The 20492-nt window shown below is 45.9% G+C and overlaps 1 protein-coding gene across 1 annotated transcript in view; it reads left to right on the top strand.

Moving 5' to 3' along the window:
• Window positions 1-14391, top strand: part of LOXHD1 (lipoxygenase homology domains 1) — a 149898-nt gene extending 135507 nt beyond the window's left edge. Inside the window, 4 exon segments of the mRNA XM_027671658.1 lie at window positions 7822-7992; window positions 9134-9272; window positions 10786-10947; window positions 13911-14391. Coding sequence (XP_027527459.1) covers window positions 7822-7992; window positions 9134-9272; window positions 10786-10947; window positions 13911-14391 — 953 coding nt within the window.
• Window positions 14392-20492: the final 6101 nt, after the last annotated feature.

The following is a 20492-nucleotide window of genomic DNA, read 5'->3' as shown; positions in this document are numbered from 1 at the left end:
TTGCCTGAGTAGATTTGAACCCAGGTGATAAGCAGTCTGTCTAAAGTCATTAATTTCAGGCTCTTGATTATCTCAGTTGCCATCAACCAAGGGGAGCCAGGAAGAGTCTAATTATGGATGAACTTGACTTTTCTGTGTTACTATAGGAGCAAAGACAGATGTAAATAACAAGGTTATGGAGCCCAACTTCTTCTTTGACTCAACGGGCCCCTTTTCTCAATTACACCACCTGCTATGACATTGTCTAATTGAGTTTTAAATAGCCTAACTGCCCCAGTGACTCCTTTTGTGTGGTTCTTCCAACGGAGAAATTATCTTATTCCCTTTCTTGATCTGAACTCAAGTCAAAACCATTTGTATACCCTTGGTTTTCCTTTTCTTTCTCTGAAGCAACCACCTTTTTAAGGAGCAGTATCTTGGCTCAGATGCTGAATTGCCAAGGCCTTGAGCTCACAGCTTTTCCTGAGATATGTTTTTCCAATTCATGGATATGATTCCAAGCCTTTTGGGCACCTGTAGGCCATAAATTATTTACAAGAAAAAACACCAACCCTAAAGAACTGTCTTTTTTAGCCCTTTGTAAGGATTTACTCAACTATCAGGCTTGAGAATGGCTTTCCTAAGCCCCCTTCTTGGCTCTTGACTGTTGCCTCTTAAACTCTGTTGATCCTCGGGGCAGATTTGTTGAATAGTTTCTGCTTTAAATAAAAGGTGAGAGGGAGAGAAATAGATGTGTAAAACTGCCCAAGGAGAGGAGAGTCCATCATCCTCCCTTTTTTTGTTGGTGGTTCAGTACAGGGAGTGAAGACAATGTCAACTCCTGCATCTTTCTGCATGGATGTGACTCAACACCTTCGACAGGGCACAAATGAGCATGCAAACTGCAGACCTGTAGTGTGCCAGCAGCAGTGCCATGGCTGATTAGTCCTTCAAATTGCCCAAATCTGGCCTCAGCACCCAGGGAGACCCCAGCATTGACCCCAAGAACCACCCCCCCTCACAAGCCTTGCACCTTCCCCTCTCTTCTGCGTCAGGTTTTTTTCTTTACACTAAACAGCGCCAGCACAAAGATAAGGATTTCATCCCTGTGAGGGTGATGAGGCCCTGGCACAGGTTGCCCAGAGAAGCTGTGGCTGCCCCATCCCTGGAAGTGTCCAAGGCCAGGTTGGACAGGGCTTGGAGAAACCTGGTCTAGCGAAAGGTGTCCTGTCTGTGGCAGGGGGTTGGAGTGAGGTGAGCTTTAAGATCACTTCCAACCAAACCATTCTATGATTTTATGAAAGATGAGCTACTACAGGCATTACAGCTAAAGCAGAAGGCACTGCAAAGATGTCACAGTGCAAAGCATACAAAGTCGAAAAATTTAAAAAAAAAAGATGTAAGGAATCAAAATAGCAGAGTTGGAGAGAAGAAGATTTCAGTGTTGACCTTGTGCATTCATTCATTTCTTTCCAATCTCCTGAATTGCAGAACTTTTCACTACAAAGCAGAAGGAGCCCAAAAGGCCAGATGTAGCTGTAGAATTATGAATTTTGTAAAAGCTTCTCTTTTCTACAAGCCTCCTTTGCGCCACTTGGGGATAAATTATCCTGCATCCTTGTTAAATGTTTTTTTCATCAACTATTCCTCAATAAAACACAGAATTTGTTTCAATCGCAAGAACATAATCTGAGAAACTGTGGTATCTTCACTCAGAGCTGCTAAGTGCTTTTGCACAGGCATAGTTGATCTTTAGGATGCACTGGGGGGGAATTTCTGAGGGTAATTTATGGGTGATTTTGACCTGAGTCAAATCCTGGATTGAACAAGTTGCATAGACACGGGGTGGGGGGGGAGGAGGGGGAAAGGGACCTATTTTCTAAAACTGTCCCAAGTGTTAAGCTTTTGCTTTGTCAAAGGTTATGAGAGGTTTTGCATTGCCTGTCTGCTCTGATGAGAAATGTTGTGGTGTGAACTAACATGATCCTAAAGAAGAGATACACGAAATGAATCTATTTTTATTCTGGCACTGGCTCGCTGAATGTCCTTGCGTAAATCACATCTCTGTACCTCATTTTCAATTATGTAAATTAGGGATAAAAATTATTCACCTTCTTAAAAGTGTTTTGAGATGTACCGAAGCACAGCTAGATGCTATGATTTTAACACCTCACAATTAACGCTCCTTTTCCAGTGATTTGATGCTGCTATCAAAAAACTCCCACCGCTTTCTGGGTGATGTCTCACGAGGTGGGGTTCAGGGATGGATGGTCACGTAACCAGGCAAGGGATAAATAATGTCAGAGGATGCAAGGCTGGTGAACTGTCTGTGCAATGGTTGTTACTTCGTGTTTCAGAAAACGTGAAAATTTAAAAAAAAAAAAAAAATGCAATTGAGGGGCTGAGCAATGCTGGTTGATGGTTGTGGATGTCTCAGCAGCAGCAATACTCTACTGGCCCCTTAGCAGCCAGTGTCCCAAGAAGGAGGGGGTTTTTCACTCCTATGGAAACATGAGCACCAGTAATGAGTACTGTTATCCTTGATCAGACATCAGCTGCTTCCAAAACCAAACCAAAAAAGATCTGCTGCAGATAGGTAAGGGATGGAGAGGATAGTCAATGAGTATGCCTGCAAAGAGAGGACACTTTTGTGGGCATGTGTGTATCCAAACCTGGATGTGGTTCTGCCAGCAGATTTGATCCCATCAGCTCTTTTTTTGGAAGGAATAGTGAATATTCACTAAAGCAAGGTGAGGGACCAGGTGCCTGGTGAGCAGTGAACTCACCTGACTCGTTTCATTCGCTTTTCCCCCCACCCTCCCACGTTTCTGCAGGTGTCAAAATAGCTTAATATTTTAGGGATGGCAAGTGGTGGCTGTTCCCAAGAGGGCTAAAGGAAACTTCTGGTGCTGCAGGTTGGGATTATAGTGAAATGAAGCAGTAAATGTCATTATCTGGTGTTTCATCTACCACTTCCAAAGTCTGGCTCAACTGTACTAATTGTCATGCAGGAGTGCGTGACGAGGATCTTACAACCCAACCTGCCCAATGCCAGGAAAGCACAGACTTCCAGCATCACCTGGGAAGACGGCAAGATGAACCTGTGAGGACCTTTCAGATGTGCACGGAGGGTCCTTGCCCATCATCACCCAGTGGCCAGCTTGGGCCCTTTTGGGAAGGAGGATAAATGGGACAAATAACTGCTCTTTTTGGATAAGGACATTTAGGAAAGAGAATACATTTCACTACATCACACTAAATTATACAGAGTCAAGCAAGCAAAGTGATTCTTTTTTCCCCCAAAGCTCTTCTCTTCCTCTAATTACATTTGAAATGTTTTGCATGCTATTGAAAATGTCACTTCCAGCTGCAGACCATTAAGGAGCCTACGTGGCACTGCCACAGGTTTTATTAGGTCAGGTTTGCTGCTGCAGATTTCAATGGCTGCAAAAGCAGGCCTGGAGTGAAATACCTTTTGTTACAAACGTGGAACACTTGTTTTGGTGATAGGGGACCTTTCACAAAGGCACAGCGCTTGCCAAATTATTTTAAAGACCAAGACCTGCATAATTGAGCATGAACTGCTCAAATGTGTGCCACTTCTTCCTGTCTGCCTCAAAGCATCAAAGGAAAGAAATTTAGTGGTCCTGGTTTGTACTGGGATCACTGCAGAAAAGCCAATGGTGCTCTCCAAGGCATTTGTGCAGCTGGTTTTTTTCCTGAGCCCTTGTTCTCTCGGTATTGTTGCTCGAGGTGTCAGTGGGATGCAAACAGGTCTGCTCTGCTTTTCTGCAAGGAGAAAGGCTGTGAGCCATCACCTCAGACATCCTCCAGTTTCTCCTGTGCAGCCAGGCCTTGTCAGCAGTGGTCAGGACTTGGGAAAGTGCTTTCACCTTGCTGTATCCACACCACTTTTCTGGCTCCTCTTCCTCACTCCTTCACTGATACTGCTCCATAAACCAGCTTCGGCTGAGGATTTGGTGCCTCTGGGGTTACATCCATATGGGATGTAGTTTCCTTTCCTATAATTGCTTAGGTGCTGTAATGTCTCTGAGCCCATTGCTCTGCGAAAGTCACACGGGAACAGAAGGTGTAAACAGGGTAATACCCCAAAACCAAGATTTCATGACCTGAAAAGTGGTTCTGCAGACATGATTTGTTCTCCTTCCACTGATGTGATCCCCAGCACACAGAGCCAGCCCAGCAGAGGGAAAGTCTCACATTTAGACTTGGAGCATCATTGGCTTTTGCATGTTGTTTTTTTTTCCAGATCAATGCAAAAAGAAATTTAATATATTTTTCCCAGCTTGAAACAAGAGAAAAACAATACCTTTTCTGGTAAAGCAGAACAGTTTCTTCAGACACAAACAAACCCTTCAATTTCCATATCAGCTTTTAAATGGTGTTTAATGCTGTGGCGGTGAAACCCTTGATGTGACTCCTGGCACCATGAGACATGGACAGGATGGGAAGATGTGCTTCTCTGAACATATCCATTACAGCTTTCACCTGGGGTTAACTATTTCTCTTGAGCAATGAAAAGCAATATAGGGATCCTTCTACAGCTTCCAGGTCTCCCAATGTAATTCAAGTTGCTAACGATCAGGAGTGAAAATGAGAAAAAAATGAATTCTAGTGAGAGGAAAGGGAAATATCTTTCCTTTAAAGCAGACAAGGGGATGTTTTGGGGCAGCTGCACCACTTTTCTAAGAGTGGCCATCCAGCTCCTTGATTTAAGGTCTGGAAGGGACAGCCTGTTGGTATTTGCTTTTCAGTGTCGAACCTGACAGAGCCCAACACTTGCTCTTTGAATAGCCCAGAGCTGATAAAATCTTTCTGGGGAGGAACAGGAAAAGCTGCACTTTGTGCTTGCTTTGCCCTCAACTCTAACACCTGCTGGAAATCAGCTCTGGCCTCTCTCTCCCTCTGACAAAAGAGCAGGATTTTGTTGCAGCTCTCCTGGTGAGTGGCTGCCGAGACCAGGCTGGAGAAAAGGGAGGAGGGTATGTGCATCTCACTCAGTCTCTTTTCTGGGTACTGATCCTGACCCCATCATCCTGTTCACTCCTGCAACAGGGCAGAGATCACCATCCTGGTCTGCAGCCATTGATTTCTCTCACTGGAGGAAGATGGGATGTTTTCTTTCTTTCGTGCTGTACTGTTGTCACAAAGGATTTGATGGGAGTGAAACAGCCTCCTAAATATGCTGCAGAGATGTTTATTGAACTTAAATGGAAATGAGCTTCCCAAAAGATCAACAGCTGACACTGAAAACATGCTTAGGATAAATTTCCAAATAGCCCCAAAGAGCAAGTTGCTCCAGTTGAAGCATGGTGGGAGCCCTGGAGAACTTTGTAGGATTATGGAATCACAGAATGGTTTGCATTGGAAGGGATCTTAGAGATAATCGTGTTCCATCCCCCTGCCATGGACAGAGGCACCTTCCACTATCCTAGGCTGCTCCAAGCCCTCTCCAAGCTGGCCTTGAACACTTTCAAGGATGGGGGCAGCCACGGCTTCTCTGGGCAAACTGTAAAATTAAAGAAGATGGAACCAAACTCTTCTCACCAGTGTCCGATGACAGGACAAGAATCAATGGGCTCGAACTGAAATACAGGAAATTCCATTCAAAATAAGGAAAAAAGCTTTTTTTCTCGGCACAGGTAATCAAAGTCTGGCACAGGCCACCCAGAGAGGTTGTGGGATCTCCATCCTTGGAGATACTATAAACCTGGCCAGACACAGCACTGGGGAACCTGCTTTGGCTTTTAGGGGATTGGACCCGGTGTTCTACAGATGAAACTTCCAGCCACAATAATTCTGCAGTTCTGTGCCCCTGAAATTTAAGGGGCAAGTGGTTGTGTTGGCTGAAGTCAGTGCTTTGTTGTGCATGATTTCCTTACTTGGAGAAGGTTCAGGAAGCTAAAGTACAAAACAACAGTGGCAGTGAGGCTGATAGAGAACAGCCAACATGTGTGTGGGCTCACAGTCCTTTAGAAAAGGGTGACCTGTTGACATAGCTCAAAAAGGTGCCATCATTTTCTTTTCAAAGGTAATGAGGATTAATATTTTCAAAGTAAGGAGGTAGGCACATGGCAGTGAATTCCTGGAAAAGCAAGAACTGTTTAATGTCTTTGGGATGTACATAATAAGTCAGCAGAGATGTGTCATCATGAACATAATCTTTCTTTGTCTGACTAATAGCAGGACTTGTAAGTCCTCCCATCCCCACCAAGCTCAACAAGACCTTCTTTGATTTCAACAAAGAAATCAGGAAAATGCTCTCAAATGATGTTTTCTTCATTTTCAAGTTGCTTTTCCAACAGGAAAAAAAAACAAACCAGACAAACTGAAGTAGTAACCTAAAAGGGTGCTATGACTCCTCAGAAGGCCTCAAGGTAATAGTTAAGAGATTTGGTAGTCCATGCTGGGACATCCATCACTTTAGTCTGTCCTGTGTTCTTATCCAGTCCCAACACTAGGGAATTCCCCCTGGTTGCCTGGCATGGAAGGGAAGGGTAATTTCCTTGCACGTGGTAGCTGGCAGGGTCAAAGGAGCAAGCAGTACTTTGCATTCTGACCTTCAAATCCAAATATGAAGGATTTGGGGGGCAATACAGGCCGTGGAGAAAAACACTAAACCCCACTTGCACTCCCAAAACTTGAAGAGACCACCAAAAGCCACACAGACACTGCTATCTTCACTAATAGCAACAGAAATGTTTGCTGTAGGGGTGGGCGTTAGTTAGGTGCAAGATGGGGGTTAGAATATGTACTCAGCTTTCTTTTGGCTTAAAGTCTTCACTTTTTGCTTAAAATAGCAGGAAAATTCAGCAGCAGTTTCTGTTACAGAGGGTACTCCATTAACTTTTGCCCCCAAAATCTCTGATTTCCAGGGGTTTTCGTGCTTTGGGCTCTGACAAACAGCCTCGTGATTTCTCTGGGACTTTGTAAGGCTTTATTGTCCCTGAGCCACAGCAGTGCATCTTCATGGTATGGTCCCTGTGTAGACACGATGTCAGGGGTCTCACCAGCCCTGTCTCTCTGCAGGTACTGCAGAAGCAGAAGATGCTCCCTAACCCAGAGAGCCTGAAATCCAGCTTGTCCAGGATCATGCTCCAATACCTTTATATCTGATCAAAAGCTATCAGCTCCCTCAAAAACAAGGCCTGGCTCTAGAAGGGGGATCAGATGATGGTCTCGAGCAAGTTGGTTTTGTTATCAAAATGATATTGTGTTCACTGATGTGACATTATCTGAAGCAAATACCCGTCAGATGCATCCAGTTCTGGAGCTCTCATCATGGAAAGACCTGAGGAGGCCATGGAGATGCTCCAAGGGCTGGAGCCCCTCTGCTCTGGAGCCAGGCTGGGAGAGCTGGGGGTGTTCACCTGGAGAAAAGAAGGCTCCAGGGAGACCTGAGAGCCCTTTCCAGTTCCTAAAGGGGCTCCAAGAGAGCTGGAGAGGGACTTGGGACAAGGGCCTGGAGCAACAGGACAAGGGGGAATGGCTTCCCACTGACAGAGGGTGGATTGAGGTTGGGTATAAGGATTAAGGTTTTTATAATAATTGTGGTGAAGCCCTGGCACAGGTTGTCCAGAGAAGCTGTGGCTGCCCCACCCCTGGAAGGATTCAAGACCAGCTTGGATGAGGCCAGGATGGTGTCTCTGCTCATTGCAGGTGCTTTGGACTAGATGACCTTTAAGATCCCTTCCAATCCAAACCATTCCAAGATTCTGTGATTTCTAGCACCAAGATGGTGTTACCAAGGAAAGGCACCTCACCTCATTACCCAAGCTAGGTGCAAATAACCAAATCTTTTTTATTTTGTTGTTTTACTAGGAATTGCACCGGGTTGGCACTTGGAATATATTGATGTGATGGACTCTGCCATGGACAAGACATTTCGCTTCCAGTGTGATCGCTGGCTGGCTAAAGGGGAAGATGATGGGCAGCTCATAAGAGAACTGGCTTGTGCCAACAATGACATCCTGGAACTGAAAGAACGGACTGGTAAGTCTTTGGAGTTGTCTTTTGTAATTTGCTGAGGGACCTCAGAGGCCATAGGACCACATCACCTGCAAGTTGCTTCACTAAAGGTTCCCACGCAGGCTTTAAGGGTTGGATTATTTCATGTACTCTTTAGTTCAAAAGTGCTGGGATAAGAAGGAAACAAATCAGGATTTATGAGGAAGAAAAAGATCTCATTGTGGGTTGAAACCTAAGAGGGGCCCATCTGCAGTGGTTCAGTCCAGCAATAAGCCAAAAGAACACATGGATATGATCTCATTAGAAGTAATGTGCTTGAGTCTTTGAGGTGGAAAATAAGATCAGTCCTTAAAGCTCTGTGAGTGACATTGTTCCAGCTTCCTCCTTAACTCGTTCTGGCCTACTAGCTCAAGTATTCCAGCTGAACATGACACCTGAGCTTAACAGCCCATGGCCCTGGGTCTGCTGTGGGTGATCCCACTAGGCCCAAGGTAATTACACTGGTGTCCGATGCGGTGAGTGAGTCAGCCAACAAGAGCTATTTAACCACACTGGTGATATGCAAAGTGCATCTCAAGAGCTCCAGCAACAGTGGTCTTTTTCAGGAGAGTCCTGGAGAGTCAATAGTCACATTACTTTAGTGTGATGTCATTCTGCCATTGCAAAAAAATCAGCCTTGTGATGGCCCTTTTGGGTACTTACAGGCCACCACAGCATCTGAGCATATCCTGTCGGGTACCTGGGTACCCTCGCTCTGTTGGGAACAGTGGCACAAAAGAAATAGGAGGATTTGGATGGACTGTGTTAAAAAGGGAGTGCTTAGCACAGCAGGGAGCTGAACACAGCTTGTTCAAGATGGGCTTTGATGATCCTTGTGGGCTTTGCTGATCCTTCTGACTCAGGATATTCTATGATTCTAAGAATAAGTCTTGCTACCCCATTGAGCAGGACTCATATTTTTTGAGTATTCTACCCCAAAGCACTTAGAATTCAAAAGTCCCACAGATTTCTATGTTTCCATCCTTATTTTTCAAGTGCTTTCTTGTGTGCTGTGAAAAATATTAGGGAAGGAGTTTTTAAGCAAAGTGACAGCCAAATGAAGAGATCTTGCTGGCCATCTGCTCCTCCTTTTTTGTTTAATGTGTGTGTTAATTATGCTCTAAAGCCTACGAGATTGTCACAGTAACAAGCGACAGAGAGGACGCAGATACAAGGGAAAACGTCTGGATCATCTTAGAAGGAAAGATGGGCCGCTCGAAGGAATTCCTCATGGAAAACTCCTCCAAGAAAAGGAGATTCGAAAGGTAGTAAAGAGAATGGTGGGCTACAGGAACTCCCCACCAGTTGCGTGTCCTCCACCAGTGCCAACTCTTCTCTAGGATGGCTTAGAGACCTGTGTTTGTGCCGTGCTTCTTCTCATCCCCCTCCCAAAAGGCTTGGTGGCTTCTCACCTGGATTAAAAGGAACATATAAAATGAGTTTCTGATGGGCAGTCACAGAGTAGGTTTTAAAATGACACGAAAAAGGCATTTGGCAAAAGGAAATACAGATGTTGCAAGCGTGTCGTGTCTCCCTTTGTATCAGGACACGCAAAGGGATTTCTGGCAAGCCCCCAGGGAGGCTCTGTGTGTGTTTCTGAGCTGGGAGGAGCAGAAGGAAGCTGGGGGTGGTTTTAATTCCTTTTGCAGCATCTCACTGGCAGTGGGAATCAGAGAGAAAGTAATAATAGTTGGAGGCTAAATGTTGTCAGAGCTGCTCAGATTTGACTTCCCAGACGAACCTGCAGGGTGAGGCTGCGAGATCACTGTCGCGTGAGGAAAGCCAAGAATCAGCCTCTCACTCAGACAGGCTGGAGGCACATCCATGTAACGTGGGGCATATTCCTTCTCCCACGTGGCACCAAAGTGCTCCAGATGTGAGCTGGGTTTTCTGCTTTGTTTAAGGACACAGCACGTCCTTAAGAGACAGGGACCTCGTCAGAGTCATGGGCGCTGCTGATGTTCTGTTGCTTTGCAGGGAGGAAAGGTTTTCCTGGTAAAGGAAGGTGAAATTAGAGCTGATGTGGGATGTAGTATGAATGTCTGAGGTATCATGTGAATTATGAAAGATCAGGAGGAGCTTCCTCTTGACCTTCAGCTGATGGTGTCTATGGAGGGCTCGGACACCACGCTCCGAGGCATTAGTCACAGACTATCCTTGGAGGCAGGTTGGAACAAGGACCAATCTAAGGAAATAAACCAAACAGATGCTCAGGGAACATGACAGGAATCTAGTCAAGGATTTGACAGAGACATATCATCCCTGCCCTGTTTCAGGGGTTTGGAACTAGATGTTCTTTATGGTTCTTTCCAAACCAAACTGTTCTGAGATTCTATGATTCTATTGTTTCCCTAAACTATTTTCAATCTGAGCTTCAGGAAGGGTGGCTGAACTAGCAAATTTAAAACAGCTATGGTGGGTAGATGTGTAACAGATACAGTATCTGTCAAGAATGAATGAATAAGTGCTGGAGGGGAAATTAGTCATTCTTTAGCTTTATCTATAATGAGGCAAATTGATTTTGTATGTGGAACAGCTCAAGTTTATCCTGGGAAGTTCTAGTGGCAACAATTTAAAGTGTCACCCCTAATCAGAGAAAATACTAAATTTAAATATGGAAATTATACTTTGTGTTGAATGATTGTAGGTTAAATCAAATGACTGTAAATGAAGGCTTATCTTCTATCTCCTATAGCTATGTGCAAATTACTTAATGTCCATATGTGACAAGTCACTGGCAGCCTTCAGGATACTGAAACTGCTCCCTGTTTCCTGTAGGGGAGCAACAGACACATTTCAGTTTTCTTCAAAGAATGTTGGGGATATTGCAGCCATCTGCGTTGGTCACTGCCCAAAAGATGGGAAGAAGTCATCTGCAAAAGCTGATGTCTTCTGGCACGTCCAGGAGATTATTGTGACGGAGATGGAGCTCTGCAACAAGTAAGTTGTTTTCATTTGCAAGGAGCTGCTCCAGGAGGGCATGAGGGAGCTGATCTGCTCTGTGTATGTCCTCCTGAAGCATTTCAGGCTTAAGAAATAACAGAAAATCTCACTTTAGTCTGAAAGCCAAGGATATGTTGTTTGGTGTGTCAGGTGCAGAACATCCCTGCCTGACTCACCTGTGCATTTTTGGAGTTGTTAGAGAGGGCATTTGCAATGTGCAGGTAAGTTTGTAAACAAGCTGCCTTGGGTGAATCTCACAGCTAGGACAAACTGATGTCTCACGTTGTGGGAAATACTCCAGACTGACTGAAATGTAAGGGGTTTGTAGGATGCTCTGCACAGACCAGTCTTTAAGTGAGTCTTGTAAAAGAGCTCCTAGAAACAAGTCGAGGATAAGACAAAACCTGAGCCTCTAATTCAAACCACTTTGGATCAGAAATCCTTCTGGTCTGCTCCAAAAGGCTGGACATGACTGGAAATGTCACAGTCATGGAGCTGGACCATATCTGAGGAGCTCTGAGCATGTCAGGTCCTACGTGCTTTGGTCTGAGCCCTGTCTTTTTGAAGGGATGACATTCACACCTCAGGGAGCAGATAGCACAGGAACTGTGCAGGAACCAGAGGAGATCATCCATTTGCAGAAAAAAACTGCACTTCAGTGAAAAAATCTGCACTGTTAATTGTGTATTTCTTCTCCATGTTATTTCCATTGCTGCTAAAGAGTTTAACTACAAGGAGTTCATTTCAGCTGAAACAATTGAGTGTTTAAGAAGAAATCCTTGAAGTGTTGGATTTTTTTCTTTTTAAAGCTGAGAGTCTCTCCTAGCAAATTAATCAGACAGTTGAAGAGCCTTAATAATGTTTGCTGAATGAAAACTCAGTCAATTGCATACTAAAACATGCTCTTTTCTCCTGGTGGGGGAAAACCTGGAACCCTCGAAGTCCAGCTGCGCAATCAAATCCATGCACTAAACTCACTGGGAGCATGATGAAACTGCTGAAACAGTGCATTGTGAAGGGGCCAAAGACATTCTCATAAAGACACAGATTTTTTTAAAGCTGTTTTAAATTAAAGAGGGCAGCCAGGAGGTACGGGTAGAGCCTGCAGCCTGTCCTTTCACTGAAGCAGGGCTCCAGCATTTCACTGTGGTGTTTGCTGTGCAAAAGACCAACTGGAGAGATTGCACCACAAGAGCAAGCTCTCACTTCAAGTATTCCCCATCCCAATATCCAAAAAATACCACCCAGACAAGTCAAAGACCAAATTAAGAGAGTTATGAAATTGCTGCGGCAGTAGTTTTGAATTATACTGGGATTTTGCTATTTAGTGGTAGATCTTAGTATGTGAAAGGGCTGCATTAAAGCTTTTCCTTGCAAATCGCAGGTCTAGAAAGGTCATCTTTTTTCTTCTTGCCCCTCGTGAAGATTGGCATGCACTGTTATACCTCCAGACCGTGAGATATTACACAGCTGAAGAGATAAAACTGCAGCATCAGGCAACATATCCACCTCGCTCTCATGCAGTTTTTCTGTCCATGAGCCTAAAATTTTTTTCCCCCTGGAATTTCTCATTTACAGAGCCTCTTTCCAGGGAAAGAAGTTTTCCACTTTGGCTGCAGAAAACGCCAAAAGTGTTGGAAGTGCTTAAGAAACACAGTACAGCTGGAATCACAGTAACCCTTCCTCCAGGTGTTTATTTTACACACATACACACTGCAATCCAGCTACACTCCATTCAGGAGGACCTGCTGCAGTTTGGTGAGGGCGGGGGAAGGGGGAAAAGCTCATTTGGAACTGATCTGCATCATTGGAAATGAAATACATCATTAAAAGCAGAGTGCTCCAGCCCCTGGCCGGGCGCCAGGTACAAGGTAATTTATGGATGTGCTCTGTGCTCCCTGCACATCACCAGAGGCAGCACTGCAGAGACAAGGGCTTCCAGCATCTGGTACCTATCATTTCTGTGTTCTGTGATTATTTTTTTTCCCCTCCTAACGATGAGATGGGTGATCTAGAAATGAAAGGGGAGATTTAAACATCCTCTATCCCTTTTTTCTGTTCATTTTTTTTTTCCTGCTCATCCTGCCTCAATGGGTCTGTAACTGGACATGCCATTGCACAGGCAAAAGAGGTGACAAGAGCCCCACACTGATCCTTCCCATGTGCAGGATGTCTGTAGCTGTGAAGGGAACTGTCAGGTTTTCCAGTTGCAATTGCAATGTTCCATCACAGCTCTTTCTAGAGAGAAATTCTAGTGTTCCACATATGGGAAAGTGCTGAAACAGCGTTAATGTTGGGCAATTTAGTAGAATGCCCAGTCCATAACTTGCCTGTCCCTGCCATGGTGTGGCAGCAGGGCCAGGGCAGTGCCCTCCCTGTGCTGGCACTGCTGAGGCACCTCCAGTGCTGGGGCAGTTCTGGGCCCTCAGACAGGAGAGACATTGAGGGGCTGGAGCGTGTGCAGGGAAGGGAACGGAGCTGGGGAAGGGTCTGGAGCAGCAGGAGCAGCTGAGGGAGCTGGGGGGGCTCATCCTGGAGAAAAGGCGGCTCAGGGGGGACCTTCTGGTTCTGCAACTCCCTGACAGGAGGGAGGAGCTGAGGGGGAGGTTGGGCTCTGCTGCCAGGGAACAAGGGACAGGATAAGAGGAAACAGCCTCAAGCTGTGCCAGGGGAGGTTTAGGTTGGATATTAGGGAAAATTGCTTATGGAAAGTATTATCCATCCCTGGCACAGCTGCCCAGGGCAGTGATGGATTCCCCATGCCTGGAGGGGTTTAAAAGCCATGTGGATGTGGCACTTGTTGACATGGGTTAGTGGTGGCCCCGGCAGTGCTGGATTAACAGTTGGACTCAATGATCTTAGAGGTCCTTTCCACCCTAAACAATTTTGTGATTCCACACAATTTGCCCGATAAAGTGGCCACCTACACCATTAACACGCCACTGATTTTCCCCCGGCAGATACTTTTTCAGGTGCAACTCGAAAATCCCTCTGCGATACAAGAGACGGGACTACAAAGTCTTCGAGTGTGCCAAGGTCACCGAGAGCTTTGCCAGCAAAGCCCGGAGCTTGGTGCCAGTCAAGTACGAGACCATCGTGGTCACAGGCTTTGAGAAGGGCGCGGGGACCGACGCCAACGTGTTCATCACCATCTACGGGCTGAACGGGGACTCGGGCAAGCGGGCGCTGAAGCAGAAATTCAGGAACCTCTTCGAAAGAGGCAAAACCAACAGGTTCTACCTGGAAACGCTGGACATGGGGGAGCTAAAAAAGGTCCGGATTGAGCACGACAACAGTGGTCTGGCACCGGGCTGGCTGGTGGAGAGGGTGGAGATCACCAACTCGGCCACCGGCGTGACCACCATATTCCCCTGCGGGAAGTGGCTGGATGAAAACCGGGGCGATGGGCTGATCTGGAGGGAGCTTTTTCCCAGGTACTGAGGAGGGCAGGGCCGCAGGAAGTGTTTGGTCCTCCCTTCTGCACGTGAATTTTTTTCTCATTGTACTGTTTTATATTGCGTTTTACTTTTTAAAACACTGGCTTTTGTACTGAGAGATTTTTAGCAGCAAGATGTGCTTCCTGGGTTAACATTTTGTAAAATTAATACTGTTGTTTTTTGGGTTTTTTAAATGCATATAAAAATGCAAATTAAATAAATACCTTTGTTGCTTACTTATGGTTGAGAGCCACAAGAAACTTACCAGCTCAGGTATTTCTGCTTTCAGTGCTGTGCCCTGCCACGGCTGGGAGAACCTACACCACTGATGAGCTCCACTTCTAGATAAGTAAAGAGGCTGAGAGAGCTGAATCACTTTATTTAAGAAAGTTGAGCTTGGAGATCCCAGTTTTTCCCTGTCACTGGCAACTGCAAACTCTGCATGTCCACACACACACATGCACATCTCCAGAAGGCACCACACATCAGGAGCAGCAGACACAGCTGAGTTTGGGGAGGACCTGCATCCACCCATCTTGGTCTTAAGCAGGGGGGATCTGAGTGGTGTTTTCCACCCATGGGCTTCTTTCCCCCAAGCCAGACTCAGCTGTCCAGCTGAATTCCTTCCAGTCTGCAGGGCTGAGACCTATGGTTACAGCTACCAGGGCTGAAGACCTTCCAAATAATCAATTCCACAGCAAGGAAGCTGTGCTAACTGTATTCAAAGCTGACTCAGGATAATCTTACCCTATATGGCCTGAATACCAGCTCTGTTTCAGAGCAGCTGCCATTCATTTTCTTCTGTTTTCTTCCCTTTAATAAGGGAATAAGTCTTTTTCTGCGGTGAAGGGATTTCCTGGGGGCAACAACGTTTAGTGCTCCTGTTGATGAGCTCTTCCCAGGTACTCGCATCTCTACAGGTACCAACGAAAAAAGCCTGTTCATAAATCATTCCTTCTGGAGCCCTCTCTCCGCCCAGGAAGCAGAGCAGCAGGACACATCCTTTGGAGGGGAAAGTGAAGTGTCTGAGCTGCCATGAGAAGACCTTCCTCCTGGCCCACCCATGAGAGGATGTTGCCCCTTCCAAAAACTGGTTTTAAACAAGCACTTTGTATGAATAGGGATCAAATGGGTCATGAGTGGGTTAAACCCACCAAGCCCACCCACCCCATTAGCCCCTGGGTTGGGGGTGATGTTTCTGCTGGGGCATGACCTGGCCACGAGGCAGGACTGTCCCACAGCTGAATCCCTGACTGCTCATGGGCAAAGGAGGCCCCAGCAAAGGCTGGTGATGCTGAGACAGGAGTAAGGGGCATCTTGCAGGTGCTGTCAATTGCTCATGGGTGTTTGAAAGCTGCTGCATCCTACCGAAGCCCTTCCAGGGAAGTTCTGCATTTCTATTTTCCCCAGCAGGCACCACCGGCGAGATTTGAGATTATTCATGGCTGTCTGTGCCAGCTCACAAATAATAGCTCAGACTAATTCATTTTAGAAACCTTTATGGTAACTGATGGTTTTGGAGCAGAGCAAGTTGCTTAAATGAGCCCAGTAATCAACCTCATCAGTGATCAACTACTTGCTGAGAGGAATAATAATAGCAGCCTTCACTGGCTGTGTTCTCCCTCCCCACTGCAGACTGGTGCTGCCAAGCTGTGAGCAAGGGGCTGGGGGCTTACAGGAGGGGCAGAACAAACCTCAGGAGGGCTGAAGTGAGTGCTGGGGTCAGCAGCAGGGATGTGCTGCATCCCTGGGATCCTGCTGGGATGGGGTTCAGGCTCTCTGGCTTCCCAGGGGGTCCCATGAGCACAGTCTGCAGCATCTGGTTTTGCTGTGCTTGTGCAGTGTCACTGCAGTTCCCCAGTGGGTGTTTGAAGCAAAATAAGGGTCAGGCTTTTGATTTCTCTGCATTGTCTCCCACCTCAGTCTAACCAGGGCTATGAAAAAAAACCCTTCCTGTCAATAGGTTTGGCCCATTTTTAGACAAATGTGTGCTGCAGTGAAATAGGGGTTTGCCCCATTAAAATGCTGTAGTCCTGGCATTTCCAGTTGTCTCCAGTCAGTCCCCACTTTGCACAGAGTTGTGGGGAAGCTGGTCTCAGAGCACCACTGCTGCACTTTAATCCCTGCCATCCCCTGAACCAATTCACCACACTGATACATGCTACCATGGAGGTGTTAAAGGCCAGGTTGGATGGGGTTTGGAGAGATCTATTCTAGTGGAAGGTATCCCTGCCCATGGCAGGGGATTGGAACTGGATTTTAAGGTCCCTTGCAGCCCACACCATTCTGTGATTCTATGATGATTGTATGATTCCAGCCCTCAGGAGCAGTGAGGCAGCTTCTGACACACACACCCTCCCTTCGTGGGGCAAGGAGGAAAGATTTATCCTTACCTTGCATGTAAGATGTGCTCCCATCTGGGAGCAATCACACATAGGAAATAGATAGGACCATGGACTGAAATCCTTTTGAAGCAGGAATGAATATCTTTGGGGTCACCAGATCAGTGTGTAGGTGGGAGATGGGACTGCAGATACCTGGGTTGCCATCAAAACCTCCTGCCATCCCTGAGCAGGCACACTCAACACAAAAGCTCCAGGCAAAGTTGCCCTGAAACAGGCCAAGGGAGAGTTTGCTGATGGGGGGTCAGCAACCCCACTGCCTCCCAGGAAGGCAACCTTGGCAAAGCATGAAACAACTCCACTTTTTTTCTTCTAAAGACTTCAAACAGGCCCCTTGTTAGTGCAAAACTCAGCTCCACCCTGGCTCTGGGGAATCCTTCTGTTGCTACAACAACTAATGCTACAGAAGTAATAAGGCAAGAGCGGAGTTTTTCCAAGGACTGGATTTGCACTAAGCTGCTAAATTCAACACATTCTTGGCCAAGTGGAGAACTAGGGAGGAGCAAAGCCAGATTTTTTCCTAGTCCTGTCCCTCTTGTACGGCTCAGGTAGAACATCCCAAAGCTGATATGCTGGGCAGATGCAAAGCTCCTGCTCCCACCACCAACCTCTAACTTTTTCCTCTTTATTCCTTAATTGGTAGGCTTTAATGCACAAACCTTCACCCAAAAACCACTTATGTAGATGGGAAGCAAGAGCAAAGGACAAGGAGGTGACAATCAGAGTGAGTCTTCAAAACCAGGCTGTCCCATTGTCTCTGTGTCCTCCACCATTTTGGGAGTCTGATGCAGTGCTATGTTTACTAAATTTATGTTTACTAAGCATTTGGGTGCTAACAGTGAAAACAAATATAAACAAGAAGCCCTTTGCAGTGTTGCAGGCTGAAGGATTGGTTGCAGCTCTTGCTGCAGGACACAGAGAATTATTTGCAAATCTTTATGAAATTATTGCAAAATATTTTTATAGCATCATATACCAACCTTATACTGATGAAGACAGAACGACCCAGGGATGCGAAGTACCTTATATTCTGTACTTAGAGAACATCTTATAATCTTCCCTTGCCCCATCCTTATGTGTAGAGGTCCATTTTAAAATTGAAAAGATATAAAAAAAAGAGGAAAAAAACAACCAACCAACAAAAAAAAACAAAAACCAAAAACCAAAACCAAACAAAACCAAACCAAAACCAAACAAAAAAAACCCCAAACAAACAAAAAAAACAAACCAAGAATAAATATATTTATTAATGGAGTTGTACAGCTCTGAGCTGCAACCTCTGAGCCACCTGTGGATTTAGATACTACAAAACACAAGTAAGGGCTAAGCTTCCCAACCCTGGGCAGCTGCTGCGAGAGCAGATGCTCGCAGTGAATAAAGACGTTGCATCTCGGTCCGTGCTGTTACACCTTGATGGGCACAGCTCCTCTCCCTCCCCAGCACAGACACTGGCAGCTGCTTGCTGTGCTCAGCAGGACTGTTATCAGATGGTAGTGATGTGTTTGCTGCTCCAGTTTTGAAACCAAACCAATTGTCATCTCCAGCAACGCTCTCGGCGCCCCGTCACCCTTCTGAAGGACATCAGCAAAATATCAGTGAGAAAGTGAGATATTCCCCCAGATGGACCAGCAGGTCATTTTCAACCTGTTTTCTGCTTTCTGGATTTCTAAAACCTTCCTGTGACTAGAGGTTTGTGTTGCCTGAACACGGTTCATCCCTTATGCAGCTTTTGCTGGATGCTGGAGGAGCCGGCAATTCCCTTTGGCTACAGGAACCAAACCTCTGTGATCAGCAGCCGCCTGTCTCCAAGGCTTATTTAGTCTAATCACATAGTCAAAACTGGAGACTGGTCTCAGCTTTTCAGGAGGAACAGCTGAATCAAGAGTGGGCAGGAGCACAGACTGGCACCATTGATAGTGGGAGAGAATAAAAGCGCAGGAAGACCTGTGAAATTAACTATGCAGGATGCAAAACTGGGTGTATGACATTGGATTCTCCAGCAGGTAAAAAAAGGATTGAAAAATACCCTCAAATGTATTGGTATTAGTTTGGAGTATTTTTTTCTTCCAATTAGTTTCTCCTTCCTTAGTTGTTAAACAGGAGACCCACACAGAAGGAGATGTTTCTCCACCAGGAGGATGGAGAACCTTTCAATACCTCTGCAGGCCTTTCTAGAGATATCCTACAGGCACTGTGGGATACACTTAGAGGAGAAATCTCTCTTTAATAGGCCTTTTTCAGAAATTCTAGAAAGTGATTTTGGCACCTGATCACTAAACTGGTGCCACAGGACATCACACGTGGTGGTGTGCCCAAATGTGTAGAGCCTTACCTCACCCCTGCCACGGAGCTCAACCACCAGCAGCCTCTGCAAAACAGATGGGCAGGGTATTTTATACCCCAGCAGTGGTTTTTTTGCACATCAAAGTCCAAAGGCGTAAGCAGTGAAAGAAGAATTTACTCTGACCCAAAGAAACCAGATACGAGCAGTAAATAAAGACCAAGCCCTGCCAGGTGACTTCTGTGTGGCACAGGTTTATAGTTAGCAATGCAGTTTGTTTTATTAGTTATAAATAAAGTACAAAAAATCCACCAAAAGTGAATCTAAGCATTTACACAATTTCTAATGTCTTTCCATTTCTTCAATGCACTATTGCTTTAATATTAATAATAAATATTTTTCTAGCTTTCTTCTATAAAATAGTCTATGTAGCAAAATGTTGCACAGCACAACAGAACAGCAGTAGGAATACAAAAATGTGGGTGATCCTTTCACCTGCCCGGGCCATTAAAGGAGAGGGGTTTTGTTTGCTCCTTGTTTTACTTATCCCTTTTACAGTGACTTTGGGGGGGACAACAACCAACCCCCCTGTCCCCAAACAGCTCAAAATCACAGCTCCAGGCTACAGGGGAGGAGTGTTAGAGAGCAGCAAGGTAAAAAACACAGACAGGTTTAAAACCTGGGGTAAGGCAAAGTCAACAAAGCAGAGCAGCACCCTGAAGGGACAGAGAGAAAAAAATTAAGGTACAGTGATTTTGTGCCTTTCTAACCCAAAACAGAATTGCATCCAAAGCCTTTTAGGGTGGGGAGGTGTGGCTACTGGCTGAGCACATGCATTAAACCCCACTTCTGTCCATACATGGCTGAGTGTCTGAACTGACCAAGCGTGGTTATGGCTTAAAGCTTAAAATGTTACCACATGTACTCTCACCTTCTTGAAAAGCTGGAACACTTGATATTCAGGAGCCTTTGGGAAAGGGCAGAGCACTGTGAGAGCGGCGTGGCCGTGGCAGGATGGGGATGGGGATGCTTAGCCATGTCATTTTGGGGCTGACTCCCTTCTCTGGTGCAGGTCCCAGCTCTACAGTGGACTAAAAAGCTCTAAATGGTGGTTTCTCTCTTTACAGAAGGGATGAAACCAACTGACCAAGAGAATCAGTTAGGGGCTTCTGCCACATTCACAGCTCAGAGCTGGGTTATAGCAAATGCTCATGACAGGCCTTGAAAAGGGATGCCAGATCGACCCTGTGGTCCATCCCACCCCCTCCCAGCTAGACATGGCATCACAGAATCCCAGAACGGTTTGGTCTGGAAGGGACCTTAAAGCTCATCTTTTTCCAACCCCCAGCCATGGGCAGGGACACCTTCCACTATCCCAGGTTGCTCCAAGCCCCGTCCAACCCGGCCCTGAACACTTCCAGG

The sequence above is a fragment of the Neopelma chrysocephalum genome, unplaced genomic scaffold (genome assembly GCF_003984885.1).
Source record: "Neopelma chrysocephalum unplaced genomic scaffold, ASM398488v2 Primary Assembly neopelma1_97116, whole genome shotgun sequence".
In the NCBI taxonomy this organism is placed as follows: domain Eukaryota; kingdom Metazoa; phylum Chordata; class Aves; order Passeriformes; family Pipridae; genus Neopelma; species Neopelma chrysocephalum.
The sequence above is the reverse complement of the archived record's forward strand: the minus strand, read 5'-3'. Positions and strand labels throughout refer to the sequence as shown.